Below are 16,289 nucleotides of genomic sequence, written 5' to 3'. Positions count from 1 at the left end.
ATGTTCTCCATGTGTCTGTGGGGTTCTCTCCATGTTCTCCATGTGTCTGTGGGATTTATCTCCATGTTCTCCATGTGTCTGTGGGTTCTCTCCATGTTCTCCTGCTTCCTCCCACAGTCCAAAACTATGCATGTGAGGTGAACTGGGAACTCTAGATTGTCTGTAGGTGTGTGTGTGTGAGTGTGAAGGGCTGTTTGCCTTCACCCTATGACAGCTGGGAGAGGCTCCAGCAGAGCCCCAGCTGTGATGGGATTGAAGATGGATGGATGGATGGATGAATGGATGGATGGATAGATGGGAATTGATTGAAATTGATTGATTACTGATTGTTTTTTGTCAATTTTTTGTAGTTGTATCCTAACAGGAGGCCACATTTTGAAATGAATTTCTTTCTTTCTTTTTCATCGTGTTTTTTTTTTTTTTATACTTCCTTAAAATGTGTGGTCGGCATTGACTCAGCTGTGTCACCGTCCCTCAGGTAGTCAGTGAATAAACTCATCTCTCCTGAATGTCTCCCCTTCCTCTGCTCCAGTACGGCAGAACTCCTCTGCACCTGGCCGCCAACAACGGCAGCCTGGAGGTGGTCCGTCACCTGTGCCTGGCCGGAGCCAACACAGAGGCCGTCACCCACGTGAGTCACCGCGCTGCTTCCTGCCTTCTTCTTTTTTTTTTTTTTTTACCCATTTTACCCCAAGTCATCACAGCTTCTTGTCCCTCGGTGGCCGCTGATGGATCGAATGGCAGTCGTTTCGAGTGCAATGAAGTCCAATGAAGTCAGGCTTCTTCTCTTATAGATTTCATATGATGGAGTTCAGCTGTTCACAGTGGAGCAAGACTCGGTTTAATTCTGAGAGTCTTCTGAGGAAGGTTGTCTTGACTATAATGGGACATAGTTGATGTGGTATCCACGTTTAAAATCTCCTCTTCTGAAAACATAGACTTTTTTTGTAAGGCGTCTGTTCATTTTCTGCTCCATTTGGTGAGCAGCGTTTTGTCTTCATAGAAACAGAAAAGCGGCTTCTTAATTCACAGACTTTTATCATTAGCGCCACCTTCCAGAAACTGAGCTGCACAATCTCTCCCAGGCCTCGAGGCTTAAAGGACTTATTGTGCTTTTTCCCTTTTATTATTCTAATTAATTTAACCTCTTGAACTCTAATTCACGCATTAATTTCCCCCTTTAAATGGCTCAGAAGTTTTGACAAAGTGTTTCCCAGAGCAGACTCTTACCCTTGTGTGATTCAAGAACTTTTTAAAGCTCTATGTCTCAAGTATTAGGAGAGATTTTTGGGGGGGTGTTCTGACTTTTTGATGACATATATTTTTTTTTACTTATTTAACATACGTTTTGCCGGATTTCTCCAGTTAGATATATATGACTATGAGAGATCACTGATTACGTTGTATTACATTACAGCCAGTGGCCAGTTTTTTTGCATTATCTATTTTATATTCCGTGTTGCTTTTTGTCAGTGTTGTCTTCCCTCCAGATGCTCGATGCCGAGGCTTCCCCTTCTCTCTCTGCATTCTCCAACCGTTAATATTGTATGACAGCTGATGTGCCATGCATGTTTAATCCGGGAGGCACATACTGCCATGTATAATTCAGTGTCCGGCCGGCCGAGACGGGGAGGTTAACCGTGCGGGATTATTCTGCTCCGACTCGGATTGTGGAAGAGTGGCGCGTCGGTGAGGGGGGTCAGCGACTCGCACCTTTGGTGTTTACTGCTCAAAGCAGTCAGACGTGGTCTTAACCTACATCAGCAGCCTTTCATAGTGAATAATAGGGATGCAACAGTAGTTGGTATTTTACCGAACCGTTCGGTTGGATGCACAGCGGCAAACCACAGTATTTCGGTACGTTTGTGCCACTCACGAAATTGATCAAAAATTGCATGTTGTGCCGGTAGATCCACTCAGCGGCGCAGACGAGTGGTGGGCGGCTTTTTGGCAACCCGCTGGTCCCACAGTTATTAATAATTTGACCCGCTCCTGCTGTTTTTTGGTGTTGCGACGCCGCCCTGGTGGTGACTGTGTCTACCAGTTTTTTAAAATAAAGTTTGTGGTTTGATTATATCTGTATTTTTCATTATTTTTACAATACAGTGTTGCCTTTGCCTATCAGTAGTTTTATATTAAGACATCAAAAATGTACTGTGGCCCAAAAATCGTGATGGATACCGAACGGTGGGAAAACGCTACCGTTGCATCCCTATTATATAAACAGTCGCACGACAGATGAGCTGGTGTCACTCCTCTCTTTTTAAAAGGCACACACGCCATCCGCCAGTCAGCGATAGTAAGAGTTGTAACACTCTGCCATCTGCATGTGAATCCACTCTCAGTTAAGTGCAGTAAGTGGTCGTTTCATTGGTTCATTAAAGGCCCCGTATATTTTATGGCTGCGTCTTTAATCCCGGGACTTTTAACGGAGCAGCCTGGGACGATGATTCACTGCCGTCCGGCCATCCAAGCCGACTTGGCTGTGAGTGGGTCCCGGAGCGCAGTGTGAACACCTGGCTGCCTGCCGTCACTCACCTGGGAGGAGAAGCATCAGAGAGGCCTGGTTGACCTTTGTAGCAAGGTGGAAGCATCTCAACTGCTGGAAAAGGAGATCTTTTAACCCTCACACAAAGTTTCTTTCATTATTATTGTTATTATTATTATTATTCATTATCATCATCATCATTATTATTCTTTTGGCAGCAATGCCTTTGCCCTGCGATGTCAAGAATTGAGAGATTTGAGGTCCTTTTAACAACGACAGACTGATTGAGCAACCAGAGCAGCAGAACAACAGGTTGACAGGTGTGTGACCTTCCAGTGAAGAGCACACAAAGAAAAGGAGGTGATTCCATTGACGATTCAAATCAATACAGTTTAGGATTGATTTTCAGGAGGAACCAATCATCACGGTGCGTTTCACAGCGAACCCTCTTGATGGTCCTCTGCCGTGATGGTAAGAGGCTGGCGTGGGCGTTCCAGGCTGTCGCTGCCTTTCTTTCTGTCCCTCCCTGCGGAGAAGCAGCCAGAGCTGGACAGTGACAGATGGCTGCGTTTGTGAAAGAGACATGAAGCCCCGTCAGGACTGCAGGCCTGTGGAGGTGTCCAGGAGGAGGAAGGCCAGAGAAAGAGATAAAGACACTCCTGGTGCTGGACGGAGAGGGGGAGTGACGGAGTGATAAACAGCCTCTAGTCATGCTATGTAACGACGATGATGACAATGTTATGAGTGGGAGATCTCTGCTGGGTTTACTAGACAACTAGTCGGTGCTCCTCTGCTCGCGTCTGTTGAAGGGTCATCATCACATTAGCGCCGCTGAACATCAGCTTTCGACACGAGCGTGGAATTGTTTGATTTGATTGGATTCTTCGAATTGCAACCAACATCCTGAACTCTGAACACTGAGGCGGGCTACGCATGGTGTGTGTCTGTCTGCATGTATGATTATGATGTGTCTAAATGTTGGAACCTGGACCAAGCTGGACTGACAACAACTTCCACCAGCTTGGCTGTGTGCTCATTAAAAGAATCACAATCAGAGGCGTCATGGTGAGTCTAGCTCACCCTCCCTCTGTCTGTCTGTCTGTCTGTCTGTCAGGACGGCAAGACGGCTGAAGACCTGGCCCTCTCCGAACAGCACGAGCTCATTGTTTCTCTGCTGGGGAAGCTGAAAAAGGTAATTCACACACTCTCTCTCTCACGCACACACACACACACACACACCAGCTTGTCAGCAAGTGTGTCAGGTGAAACCCTGACGCTGGATTTGCACTGCAGTGAAAGAGAAGCCTGCAGTGGGTGCGATGCCCTGCCGTCACTCTGGGCTCTATTTCAGTGGTGAGGTGCGGAGGGAGACGTTTCTCCCAGAAACGGCGTGAATTTAGCGCCTCACCTCGTGTGTGTGTGTGTGTGTGTGTGTGTGTGTGTGTGTGTGTGTGTGTGTGTGTGTGTGTGTGTGTGTGTGTGTGTGTGTGTGTGTGTGTGTGTGTGCTCGACTCGACTCATCCAGGCAGTTTAGATTGGGCTCCAGCGTGTCGCTCAAACACCTTGTGATCAACACGCTGATGTTCCTTCTGGTTTCCTCTGCGCAGGTTCACGGCTGCTTCAGTCGGCCATTGCGCGACACACAAAACTCGGTTCTAAACCTAAACTGAATTTTTTGACCTTGTTGGCTGCAAACTGTTTTTTTTTCAACCAAGTCAACCTGCTGACACGTTGAGCCGCAGGGAGGCAGACTGTTGAGGATTGTGCGACGGTTAGGCTACGTGCTGCCAACTCATTTATTTATTTATTTTTTTTGGGGGGGGGGTTTCTACACAGTCTAAACTCCCATCACACCTGTCGCTCCACCCTCCTCAGGACAACCACAAGCTGAGCTACATCCAGCAGCTGCGTGCCACCCAGACGCTGCAGCCCAGGATCAAGCTGAAGCTCTTTGGTCACTCTGGATCAGGGAAGAGCGCCCTGCTGGAGTCCCTCAAGTGTGGCATCCTGCGCAGCTTCTTCAGGAGGAGGAGGCCGCGCATGGCCAACGCAGCGCGCCACCCCAACTCCCCCGTCAACTCCAAACCACCCGGTAGGTGACGGAGGGGGAAGGAGGGAGAACCTGCCAGTAGACGGAATGATTTCCACACCTGCTGCATGTTATTTATTTTTAGAGAAAAAATTATATCAGAGGATTCGAAGATTTTTATTTGTCACGTGTCAGGTTACATGCCAGTGAAATGTGGCAGAAGCCGACGTGATTGTGCGTTACCTGGAATAAAGAAAAAAAGAATTTTAAAAAAGTGGGAATGTCTTCAAGATCACCAGAACAAGTCCAGTTAAGATGACCTGGATGACTGAGAGCCTTCACAGACAAGTGACAAAAGTGAAAAGAAAAGTTAAAAAAAAAAATAAAATTATAAGTGCAGATGAGCAGTGTAGGCACTGCGTCACCAAAATGCACCAACGCAAAACTGTCGACCTGCTCCGTCACTGACCCTCTCTAGTCAACACCACTTACCAGCCAAAAACCCAGCAGTGCTGCAGTGGAATCCATCAGTTTGGCTCATGGTGCCTCCACGCGGTTCTCCAGCTTTGGTTCTCTGCCTGCTACCTGAGGGTTTGAAGGTGGCGTCGGAGGCCACCAGGGACTGAAGGAGCTTTTTTGGCTGAATTGGGTCTGTTGACTGTGCGTTCTATCTGCTGCGACGACGTGCCTGGAGGCCGGACTGAGAGGAACCCGGGTCTCTCAGTGCACCCGTTTGTCTCCTTGTCAGATTTCCAACTCGGCATTAATTTTTCTGCTTTGTCTCCTTGTCAAAAGTCCAAGTTATGGCACGTAAAGTCAATATTTACCTCCGTCAAGCGTCAACTTTGGTGACTTCGCTGCAAAATACAGCGTCTGTGTGTTGCAGCACAAAGCAGTGCCAGGGTTTATGTTTGCCTACGTGGGTTCTTTCTGGACAAACTGCGAACGTTTTTGTATTTTTCTAGGTGGAGGGTGCAGGGGGGCTGTTTCGTCTTTCTCCCTCCCCCCCTGATGTTTTTGGAAAGATTCTTTCAACCAAATCTTGAAATGAAGCAACGAGGCAGATTTAGTCTCTGCGGTGCTTCTGTGCATTCCGCACCACTTCAGTTTCTCCTCAGGAATCCCTCTTTGTTTGTTAGCTAAATATCGCCCCCAAGTGGTGACAGACATGCAATAGATATATAGGGCTTCGTAGTCCATTGTCGGTTGCACATATTGGAAATCTAAAATCAAAAAGTTTTTTTTAAGTAATAATAACAGATTAATAAATAGATTTTCAAACCCAATTACGAGCCTCTGAAACTGTATTACAGGTTGTTACCTGTTCCTTGGATTTTAGGTGTAAAATCGCCCAACCTTTTGTCCATACAGAATTAAAAAACTACATTTATAAAAGAGCACACCTTTCTCTTACTGTCTGCAATGAACAACATCTTCTTCTCATCTTCAGTGTCAGTGAGCATTTCCAACCTGTACCCGGGCTGCGAGAACGTGAGCGTGCGCAGCCGCAGCATGATGTTCGAGCCCAGCCTGACCAAGGGAGTGCTGGAGGTCTTCTCGCCGGTGCACAGCGCCCTGTCGGCGGCCGACGAGCAGGCCACCAAGGCCATCGACATCCAGCACGCCAACATCCACAGTGAGCCACTGCAATGAGCACACACACCTCCTCTTCTTCTCTTTCTCCTGTCGTCCCTTCACCTCCCGCTCTGCTTCTCCTCCCCGATCAGGCGTGGGAGATTTCAGCGTGTGGGAGTTCTCGGGGAACCCGGTGTATTACTGCTCCTACGACTACTTTGCGGCCAACGACGCCACGGCCATCCACCTGGTGCTGTTCAGCCTGGAGGAGCCGTACGAGACCCAGCTGAGCCACATCACCTACTGGCTGAACCTGCTCAAGGCTCTCACCCTGCCCCTGGAGAACATCCGTAAGAAGCCGCCGTGGCTCTTCAGATTTCAGACTTTAATTTAAATAGACCCAGAATGTGGTTCTGCTCAGGGAGGTCAAATTATTTACTCGCAATATTTTTTTTGGGACAAAACTAAACAAAATGCACAAAAATAGGGTATGTTATTTTCTAAAAACTTACAATGCAATGGGAAAGACAGATGTATATGAAGGAGTGAAGGGACATTTGACAAGACATTTGATAATAGAAAATAAAGAAGCATTGCAGAATTTGTTTTTTTGTGTTATCTATATAAATGAAGAGTTTGAATCTTTGCTCTCTGGCGCCACCAGCGTTTGCAGGTCGCGTCCTGCAGCCGCTGCACGTCGTCCTGGTGGCAACGCACGCCGACCTGGCCGACATCCCCAGGGCCGTCTCCGGAGAGTTCAGCTACGCCAAGGAGAAGGTGCTGCTGAAGGAAGTCAGGAACAGGTCAGGAGCTCGGCTCAGCCCTGATGAGTGCCTTTAAAAGCATTATAATGTCTTTAAAGGCATTGTAATACCTTATAAAGGCATTATAATGCCTTATGAAGGCACTCATAATGCACTATACAACAGACCTTCATAGAAAGTCTTACCAAAAGATTAATCTGATAACAAGACAGTCCTATTCTTTACACACTTTAGTCACTTTTTAGTTCCTAAGCTACAATTTAGTGAATCCCATTCATAGAACAACAGAAACTGTTTAATAACAGGTCTGACGATCAAACTTGACTAACGTCTTTCGTTCTACAGTATTTCCTTAAGTTAATGTTTGATTTGAGCTCTTTGGTTCAAACACTTACATGTGATTAAACTGCCTCTCGCTGCGCGTGTGTCCTCCAGGTTCGGCGTCGATCTGCACATCAGTGACAAAGTGTTTGTGATGGACGCCGGAGCCTCCAACTCCAAAGACATGAAGCTGCTGAGGAACCACCTGCATGAGCTGCGCACCAGCATTCTGTCTGTGAGTGGGGCGCGCGCACACACACACACACACACAAAATACACTGTGATGCTGATTTGCCAAAGAATTCAGAGCCAGCGGACTGTGTGACCTCTGACCCGATGCACCGCCCTCTCTTTACCTGCAGCAGCGTTGCAGCTCCATGACGCTGCTGTCGGAGCGGCTGCTGACCGCCCTGCCGGCCTGGAGGAAGCTGAGTGGACCCAACCAGCTGATGTCCTGGCAGCAGTTTGTGGCCGACGTCCAGGAGAACATCAACCCTCTGGTCAGCCAGGAGCACCTGCGCACGCTGGCCCAGCAGCTGCACAGCATGGGCGAGGTGGGTGTCATCACGCTGCTTGACCTCCAGGATAGTTGAAAGTCCAGTGTGTTGTATTTGGCTTGATTATTCCATCCATCCATCCATCCATCTTCTGCCGCTTATCCGGAGTTGGGTTGAGAGGGCACCAGTCTCAGCAGAGACCCCCAGACCTCCCTGGCCCCGGTCACATCCGCCACCTCATCCGGTGGGACCTCAAGGTGTTCCCAGGTCCAGCGGAGAGACCTAGCCCCTCCATCCTGGGTCTTCCTCACTTAGCCTTTGAATGATAGTAACCAGCGTTACTGTGACGTCTGTTGAAATCTGCCAGTTCATGTAACTACCACCAGGGTGCAATGTTTGATCGTGACCGTCTGTTTCTATTGACAGTTGGAGTTCTTCTTGTGACTCCCATGTCATCCGTCACACTTTGCCGATATATTTTAATGTCTTACCCCCCTCCTCGCCCTACTCTCTCTCTCTCTCTCTCTCTCTCTCTCTCTCTCTCTCTCTCTCTCTTTCTCTATGTCTCTCTCTCTCTCGCCACCCCTCCCCATCCAGATCAACATCATGCAGAGTGAGACGGTGCAGGATGTGGTCCTGCTGGAGCCTCGCTGGCTCTGCAGCCACGTCCTGGGCCGGCTGCTGTCGGCCGAGACGCCCAAGGCCATCCACCACTACAGGGGGCGCTACAGGCTGGAGGAGGTGCAGGCGCTGGCGCCCGAGAGCGACGTGGACGAGCTGCTGCAGATCCTGGACGCCATGGACGTGTGCGCCCGCGACGCCGCCAACCCCGGCATGGTGGACGTCCCCGCGCTCATCAAGACGGGTGGCCTGAGCCGCAGCTGGAGCGAGGACGAGGACGAGGACCAGGGCCTGGACCAGGACCAGGACCAGGACCAGGGCGAGGACGGGGGCGAGGAGTCGGAGGAGGGGCTGGTGTACGGCGGCGTGCGGCTTGTGCCCGCTGAGCACCTGACGCCCTTCCCCTGCGGCCTCTTCCACAAGCTGCAGGTCAACCTGTGCCGCTGGAGCCACCAGCAGCAGCAGAAGCCCGAGGAGGGGGGGGTCGGGGAGGGCGAGGAGGGAGGTGACGGGGGAGGGGGGAAGGCGGCGGACGACCTCGATGGCGGCGGCGACATCCACCTGTGGACCAACGGCGCCAAGGTGAGCCGCGGCAGCGCCGAGGCCCTGGTGCTGCTGGTCAACCACGGCCAGGGCCTGGAGGTCCGGGTGAGGGGCCGGCGGGCCGAGCGCCACCGCTGCCGCGCCCTGCTGGACGCCCTGCTGGCCGTGGCCGACGGCCTGATGGCGTCCACGCTGCCGGGCCTGCTGACGGCCCGCTTCTACCTGAGCCCGCAGCAGCTGCGGCGGCGCCAGGCGCCCGTCATGCTCTACCAGCCCAAGGACTTTGCTCGGGCGCTGGCGCAGCGCGAGGCCTCGCTGGCCAACACCATGGGCGGCTACCGGGAGAGCTTCGCCAGCGTGCTGACCCTGGGCTGCGCCGAGGCCTGCCAGCGGGGGGCGCTGGGCGGCCAGGTGCACGTGGCCGACGTGCCGCCGCTGGCCCGCCGCCGCCTGTGCCGCATGTTGGACCCCCAGGACGCCCTGGGCAAGGACTGGTGCCTGCTGGCCATGAACCTGGGCCTGAGCGAGCTGGTGGCCCGGCTGGGCGGGAGTGGGGGGGTCGCCGGGGCGGCGGCGGGGGGGCCCAGCCCCACGGCGGCGCTGCTGCAGGAGTGGAGCGGGCGGGCCGACAGCACGGTGGGCGTGCTGATGACCCGCCTCAGGGAGCTGGGCCGCCGCGATGCCGCCGACTTCCTGCTGAGGGCAGCGCCCGTCTTCAAGGTCGACACTGGCAGCGGCGGCGGTGGGGGGGCGGCGGCGGCGGCGGCCACCAACGGCTACCCGCCCGTCTGCAACGGCGGCACGTCGTACAACTCCATCAGCTCGGTGGTCTCCCGCTGAGCCCCTCCCCCGCCCACCTCCTTGAAGGGACAGTCCCCTAAAAAACAAACTAACGGGAGCTTGCGAGTGAATCAACATCAAGTGCAATCGTCAGCAGAGGTCCAGCTGCTCGCCCACCACACCCACCAACCCCTTACCTGTACACACACACACACACACACACACCGTGGAAGTCGTGTTCGAGCTGACGGTCGTGAGTTCCAAAGCTGATTCCTGCGCTTTTAATATTCTCTCGTTTCAAAATGAAGGTCGTGCTGCTTTTTTTTTTTTTCTTTCTTTCTTTCTTTCTTTCTTTCTCTCTCTCTTTCTTTCTCCTCCTCCTCTTCACTCGCAGCTTCAGTTTCAGCCTCTTACAGTCAAGTCGTGTTTTCCTGTGTAACTTCAAAACTGTGTGAGGACAGTGAGTGGATGTTGATCTAAAAGATGAGCAGCCTCGAGGTTTGAACCTTTTTCCACATCCGTCCCCCCTTCAGTCAGAGAGTGAGGCTGCCCTCCATCCCTCCATCCATCCCTCCATCCCTCCATCACTCCCTCCACCATGACTTGCATTTTCCTCTCCCTTCTTTGACTCTTTGCGTTCCTTCTTGGGCGACTGGTGGCCGCTCCGCTCAGTGTTCTTTACGAAGCCAACAGCAGTTGTTGTTTTTTTGTGTGTCTTTTTTTCCCAGAGTGCCTTTGTGGCCTTCTACCTCCCTGAAGAGCACAACGAACTCGTCTAGTTTGGTCTGGACCACGGCGGTTCTTTCTTTCTAAACAGAGGAAGTGAGCCTTGTGCCTTGTTGACACGAGCGGTCGAATCACGTCGACCGGCTCAAGGCCAGAATATTAGAGACAGTATTGACGAATCATTGGCATGCTTTGGAAATTTCAGAATAAAGGACGTGAGCATTACAAGAAGCACAGCCAGAGGTTGTTTATCTGTTGTGTTCTGTTTAGGGCGTGAAATAAATCACCCTCAGCCACGTGACGATGGAGTGAGTGAAGACCAGTTAGTTTGAAGGTCCCAGTTAAACCTTTGTGCTCTCCCCATCTCAGCGTTCCATCCTGGTCCTCCTGTGGAGCAGCTGCGCACCAGTAGTTAGCGACAACACAGGTCTTCAGAAAACAGCATCGTTAGCCCTGTGTTTGAAGCCTCCCGCAAAAAGCTGAGGACCTTCAACATGTTTGGAAGGGGGATGAAAAACGACAAGGCTGCGAAGGATTCTAGCAGACGGGACGAACGCCTGGCCAGGTGTTCATCCCGGTGGGTGAACGGCGCTCTTTGTGACATCACAGAGGGCGGATTTTTCAAAAGGTAGACGAGACGAAAGGGAGTACAGGAGGAAGTTCTGTAGTTTCTGGGCAGCTCGCTGACATCAGACATGGAGTCATGTGGATGAGGTTTCTTCATGCGGGAGCTTCACTGCTTCACCTGCAATGCTGCTTCTCACTGGTGATCAGCGGAGAGACAACCAATGAATCGTCGGCTCGCCATTGGAGCAGAGACACAAGGTGTCAGTGTTCCCACCTGTTTTCTATCTACCCAAATAAAGTGAGGTGACAGCATTTTTGACATTTTGATGAGCAGCAGTTTTTAACTACCGGAGGTTGATCCTCCGAGCCCCAAACAGTGTTGCTGCTCTTCTAGTTGTTGCTGGTGATTTTTTGTTAGTTTCGCACAACGTGACAACTCCTTGTCAAAGTTGTGGACGGTGCCAGACAGGGTGAAGCTCATGGAGCTTCAGGTTCTCGAACTCGAGGTAGCAGAAGTGAAGGTTCAGGGGTAGAACCCGAGGTAGCAGAAGTGAAGCTTCAGGTTTTAGAACCCAAGGCAGCAGAAGTGAAGCTTCAGGTTCTCGAACCCAAGGCAGAAGAAGTGAAGCTTCAGGTTCTCCAACCTCAGGCAGCAGAAGTGACGCTTCAGGTTTTAGAACCCGAGCCAGCAGAAGTGAAGCTTCAGGTTCTCGAACTCAAGGCAGAAGAAGTGAAACTTCAGGTTCTAGAACCCAAGGCAGCAGAAGTGAAGCTTCAGGTTTTAGAACCCGAGGCAGCAGAAGTGAAGCTTCAGGTTCTCCAACCCGAGGCAGCAGAAGTGAAGCTTCAGGTTTTAGAACCCGAGGCAGCAGAAGTGAAGCTTCAGGTTCTCGAACTCAAGGCAGAAGAAGTGAAACTTCAGGTTCTAGAACCCAAGGCAGCAGAAGTGAAGCTTCAGGTTTTAGAACCCGAGGCAGCAGAAGTGAAGCTTCAGGTTCTCCAACCCGAGGCAGCAGAAGTGAAGCTTCAGGTTCTCGAACTCAAGGCAGAAGAAGTGAAACTTCAGGTTCTAGAACCCAAGGCAGCAGAAGTGAAGCTTCAGGTTTTAGAACCCGAGGCAGCAGAAGTGAAGCTTCAGGTTCTCCAACCCGAGGCAGCAGAAGTGAAGCTTCAGGTTTTAGAACCCGAGGCAGCAGAAGTGAAGCTTCAGGTTCTCGAACTCAAGGCAGAAGAAGTGAAACTTCAGGTTCTAGAACCCAAGGCAGCAGAAGTGAAGCTTCAGGTTTTAGAACCCGTGGCAGCAGAAGTGAAGCTTCAGGTTCTCCAACCCAAGGCAGCAGAAGTAAAGCTTCAGGTTTTAGAACCCGTGGCAGCAGAAGTGAAGCTTCAGGTTCTCCAACCCGAGGCAGCAGAAGTGAAGCTTCAGGTTTTAGAACCCGAGGCAGCAGAAGAGCCTCCAGCCTCCACCCACGCCAAGCTGAGCTCGCATCAGCCTCGCTGGCTTCACTTCTCCTTTTTCACTCTCTCTGTCTCTCTCTCTTCTCTATCTCTCTCTCTGTTTACACGCTGTGAATCGCGTCGTCCGCAGGGAAACGGGAGCCGCGGCAAACAGCGTTTTTATTTTCTTCGCTTGCGACAGCGAGGAGACGACGGCGCTGCGTCGGCGTGCAGTGTTTCTTTCGTCGCTCCTCCTCCTCCTCTTCCTCCTTCTCCTCCGCCTCCCTCCTTCAGTGTTAGCGGCCGCTGCTCTCGCTAGTTTCTGAGCTGATGGTGTCTTTTTTTTCAGCCATCAAACGTGAAAAGCTTTGCAGTGTGAATACTGAGCACCTGCTTCCATCCTGCCTCCTGCTCATCGCTTGTGGCTTCTTTTATTATTTTCTTTGTTTGTTATTTTTCGGTCCCCGAATCGGAAACGTGTTGCTGATTCCAACAAGGCAAAATGAATGTACTGCACATCTTTCCTAAGAAAACTATTGCGTGTTTTGTTTTTTTTTTAATACAAAGAAGTGATGACGAAACATGATGAAATGCATCAAACTGATGTTTTTTATTTTTATTTTTTGTTTTTTTCCGGTTTCACTGAAGCTTTTTTCTGTTGATGTTGATGTTGTGTGTAACTGCTGCCAACGCTGTGTGCCTAAAATACACTCGCTCTGTCGCTCCTCTTCTGGCCATGTACAGTTCACACACTGGGAAGTGAAAGGGAAATGAACTCCTGTTTCAGAAAGAAGAGGCAAGAACGAGGAGGAAGAGGGGAAAAAAGAGGCGCATCATATTATTATTCTGTCATGACGTCCGACCAAAATAAGTGGATTCAAAACGTGTTTCTCCGAAATATTTTTCTGCCTGTTTTGCTTTTCTGGAGGAAAAAAAACAAACAGTGTGTTCCACTCGAGTGATGTTGTTTTTTTCTTTGCTTCCTTTTGAAGACTCCGGTCTGATCGCCACATTGCACAAAGTCTCTTTGCCACTATTTATGTTACCTGATTTTAGCATGTCTTGGAATGCCATGTTCTTAGTACTTCTGACACTTTACAGTGTAATAACATTTTATAATAAATTCTTTACCGAAGGTTTCTGTCTCCGCCGTCACTCAGGACGCATAGCTACGTAGTTTGCTTCACGTTTGTTGGAAAGGAAATGCAGAACTGAAAACAAGTTCATCTGAACCAGGGGGTTACCAACACGGTGCCCGTGGGCACCACGTCGGGGTGGAGGGAGGTACAAAACATTTTGCCATAAATCTGCATTTCCATGCTGTTTGCGGTCAAGAATGGTTGTTATATTTTTCTCTTTGCTCACTTGCAAAAAACATTCCGTGTCCTCCTCCGTCCAAACATGATGCGCCATTTTCACTTGAAGTGAACTGGTCATGTGACCCCGTACATCACGCCCGGTGACGTGTAAATGCGAAAAAAAAAAGTGTTTCAATAACACTTTTGCGATATGCCTCCATTTGGATGCATCTGAAAAATCACCTCATGAGAGCCTCAAAACCTTTTAGCCATATTTAAGAGGTTTTTCAAAGTTTAGGTGTTTCCATGACCATTTTTTATTGCAATATTTAGGTTTTGCGCAATTTTAGGGGTCATGGAAACGCAGCTAGTATCAATAATAATAATAATGTATAATTGAGACAGTTTGCTATTTCAGGAGAGTGTAGCAAACTGGTTGCCCTTCATACGACTCAGCAACCGTCAAGTAGCTCTCGGGTTCAAAAAGTTTGGTGACTCCTGTTGTAAAGCAAAAATTTTACTAGGAGTCGCCAAGACTTATTTAAATAAGAATTTAATTTATTTGAGTGCATAAAACCAATGCTTTCCAACATTAGCTGTCTTGGGGGCAAAGAGTTGCCGAGAATTACGGCTTATGCACTTCACACCATTCAGTGGAAACACCTGCAAATCGCAACTGTAGTTTGTCAACATTTTAGAAATATTGCTTTTATTTTGTGAAGCCTTGTTAACAGGGCCAGGGCTCTGTAGCAAAATATATTTTCCATCACATTTCTGCAGCAATCAATGATCAAGTCAGAGCTTTAACAGTAGCAGCCTTGCATTAAATCTCCAGAGTGCTAGATGACAATCAAGCCTTTCTCATGTTTGATAGAATCACTGGCAATTCCAAGCATTTCAGCACACTAGAGTTGAGTGGGATGATTAGTGGCTGGTCCACTGATCTGCTCTGATGAGGTTTGGGGAGCAGGCCATTGTCTTCCTGATCATTAGTCACTTCCAGGTTATTCACCCTCTCCCAGGTTCATTGTGTGGCAGCAGCAGTGGGGGGCCTGGGGGAGAGGGGGGGAGTTGTCTACACAGTCACATGATAAAACTATCTGGGTTTGTCTTGACTTGTCTCCATTGCTGCTGACACTGCCGGGCGTCACTCAACAACAACAGTGATTAATGTGGCAGAGCATGTGACACCACAGGCATGTGAACGTTTGATGAGAGCAGCGGGCTGCATATGCACACTTTTAATGGCTGTATCGCCTTTAGCTGCCGTGTGAAACTTCCTTTTTTTTCCCAGGCAATAACTGTGATAGAAAAGAAAAACCAGTGCATTTACAGTCTAGACCAGGTGGTGTGCAAACTGTTTGACTGGTGGGGCCACAATGGGTTGTAAAATGTGCCAGAGGGGCCGGCGCAGCAACAGATGGATGAAGTGTTTTAGTGAGCCACCTCGTAGGATGGTTTAATGTCAATTGAAAATGAACAAAAAGCAAAGTGTCTTTGAAGCCCTACGGTGTTTAGCTCTCTATTGAAATGACTCTGAAAACACTGGAAACATAGATGAAATACAGCTATTTTACGACTGACTGACTATTAATATCATTTCTTCAGGCCGCATATGGCCCCTGGACCGTAGTTTGCCCCCCATCCCTGGATTCTAGTTTCAATGAAAATCCCTGTATATGCAGTCAGACAGTTGGATCATTAATTATAGTTGTTTATAGTAGTTAATCATGCACAGACGTGTGCACCAGAAGTACATACAGACATGCTGGGGGGAAAGGAATCAACTTAATATACTGTAATTCATAAATGTTGCTGCTGCCGCTGGGTGGCAAGGAGACGATGTGGTCGTCTATTAACAGCACCATGGCTGCAAATATTACTCCTGCAGAAACACACAACCGCCTCTCAGCGCTTTAGGTTTGAAAAACAGCAGTGTTTAAATTCCTCTTGGGATCAATAAAGTTTGTAAAAACAAGACTGATTGCGGAACCAAACAACAACAAGACGCGGCTCTTTTCTTTTGCATTCCTCCCTTTGGATCCATTAGTGTTGGAGCGGAAGAGCAGAGCGACTGCTGATAGTGTTGTTGTTGTTGTTGTTGTGTTGTCTGCATCGATCGGTGTTGTGATCAAAAGCAGCACTGACAAATGATCAAATACAGAGATTTATAACTGAACGAGGCAACACAATAATTCTGCACGGTGTTGCTTTGTTTTCTCATTAAATCATAAATGTAACTGAGTCCTGCCATATTCTTCACTGAGGCTGATGTCACGGCTTGATTGAGTCAAACAAGGTGCGAGCCGACAGCCAAGTCGCTGATTCAGCGAATAAAGGGGGGAAAAGAAACGCGATCAGAAGCCGACAGTGGCCAGTTAACGTGTTTAAAGGACCCACAGTGTGTTGAATTTCATTCATCTGTGTCTGAACAATGAAGCTCATCAGCGGCTACTTTTGCTGACTCCATTCCTTGCAATGTGTTGACTTTAGACGCACACTTGCTCTCTGATTTTCTTATTCTTAAATCTCCCATTTTTAAATCTTTCAATTGCTAAAAAAAGAAATAAATTTAAAGTTAAAGTTTATCCCTCCATCCCTACTGTGAATCACTTACCAGCAAATATCTGCTGTTTATTGAAA

General features: G+C 49.3%; 1 protein-coding gene across 17 annotated transcripts in view; it reads left to right on the top strand.

Annotated features, from left to right (window-relative positions):
* Positions 1 to 13,483, top strand: part of dapk1 (death-associated protein kinase 1) — a 50,173-nt gene extending 36,690 nt beyond the window's left edge. For 2 of the 17 annotated variants that reach the window (XM_076047235.1, XM_076047247.1), the window contains 10 exons: positions 533 to 631; positions 3,603 to 3,680; positions 4,364 to 4,580; positions 5,968 to 6,153; positions 6,245 to 6,442; positions 6,757 to 6,895; positions 7,292 to 7,412; positions 7,540 to 7,731; positions 8,272 to 11,417; positions 11,705 to 13,483. In XM_076047235.1, coding sequence (XP_075903350.1) covers positions 533 to 631; positions 3,603 to 3,680; positions 4,364 to 4,580; positions 5,968 to 6,153; positions 6,245 to 6,442; positions 6,757 to 6,895; positions 7,292 to 7,412; positions 7,540 to 7,731; positions 8,272 to 9,678 — 2,637 coding nt within the window. In that variant the 3' untranslated portion in view covers positions 9,679 to 11,417; positions 11,705 to 13,483. Of the gene's footprint in view, positions 1 to 532; positions 632 to 3,602; positions 3,681 to 4,363; positions 4,581 to 5,967; positions 6,154 to 6,244; positions 6,443 to 6,756; positions 6,896 to 7,291; positions 7,413 to 7,539; positions 7,732 to 8,271; positions 11,433 to 11,488; positions 11,582 to 11,653 lie in introns of those variants that run through there. The other 15 variants (XM_076047245.1, XM_076047243.1, XM_076047244.1 and 12 more) reach the window with 15 other exon arrangements.
* The last annotated feature ends 2,806 nt before the right edge of the window (positions 13,484 to 16,289 follow it).

The sequence above is a fragment of the Nelusetta ayraudi genome, unplaced genomic scaffold (assembly GCF_046127955.1).
Source record: "Nelusetta ayraudi isolate G7.1 ecotype Tasmania unplaced genomic scaffold, CSIRO-AGI_Nayr_v1 ptg000092l, whole genome shotgun sequence".
NCBI classification, from domain to species: Eukaryota; Metazoa; Chordata; class Actinopteri; order Tetraodontiformes; family Monacanthidae; genus Nelusetta; species Nelusetta ayraudi.
Note: the sequence above shows the minus strand (reverse complement) of the source record. Positions and strands in the feature narration are given on the sequence as shown.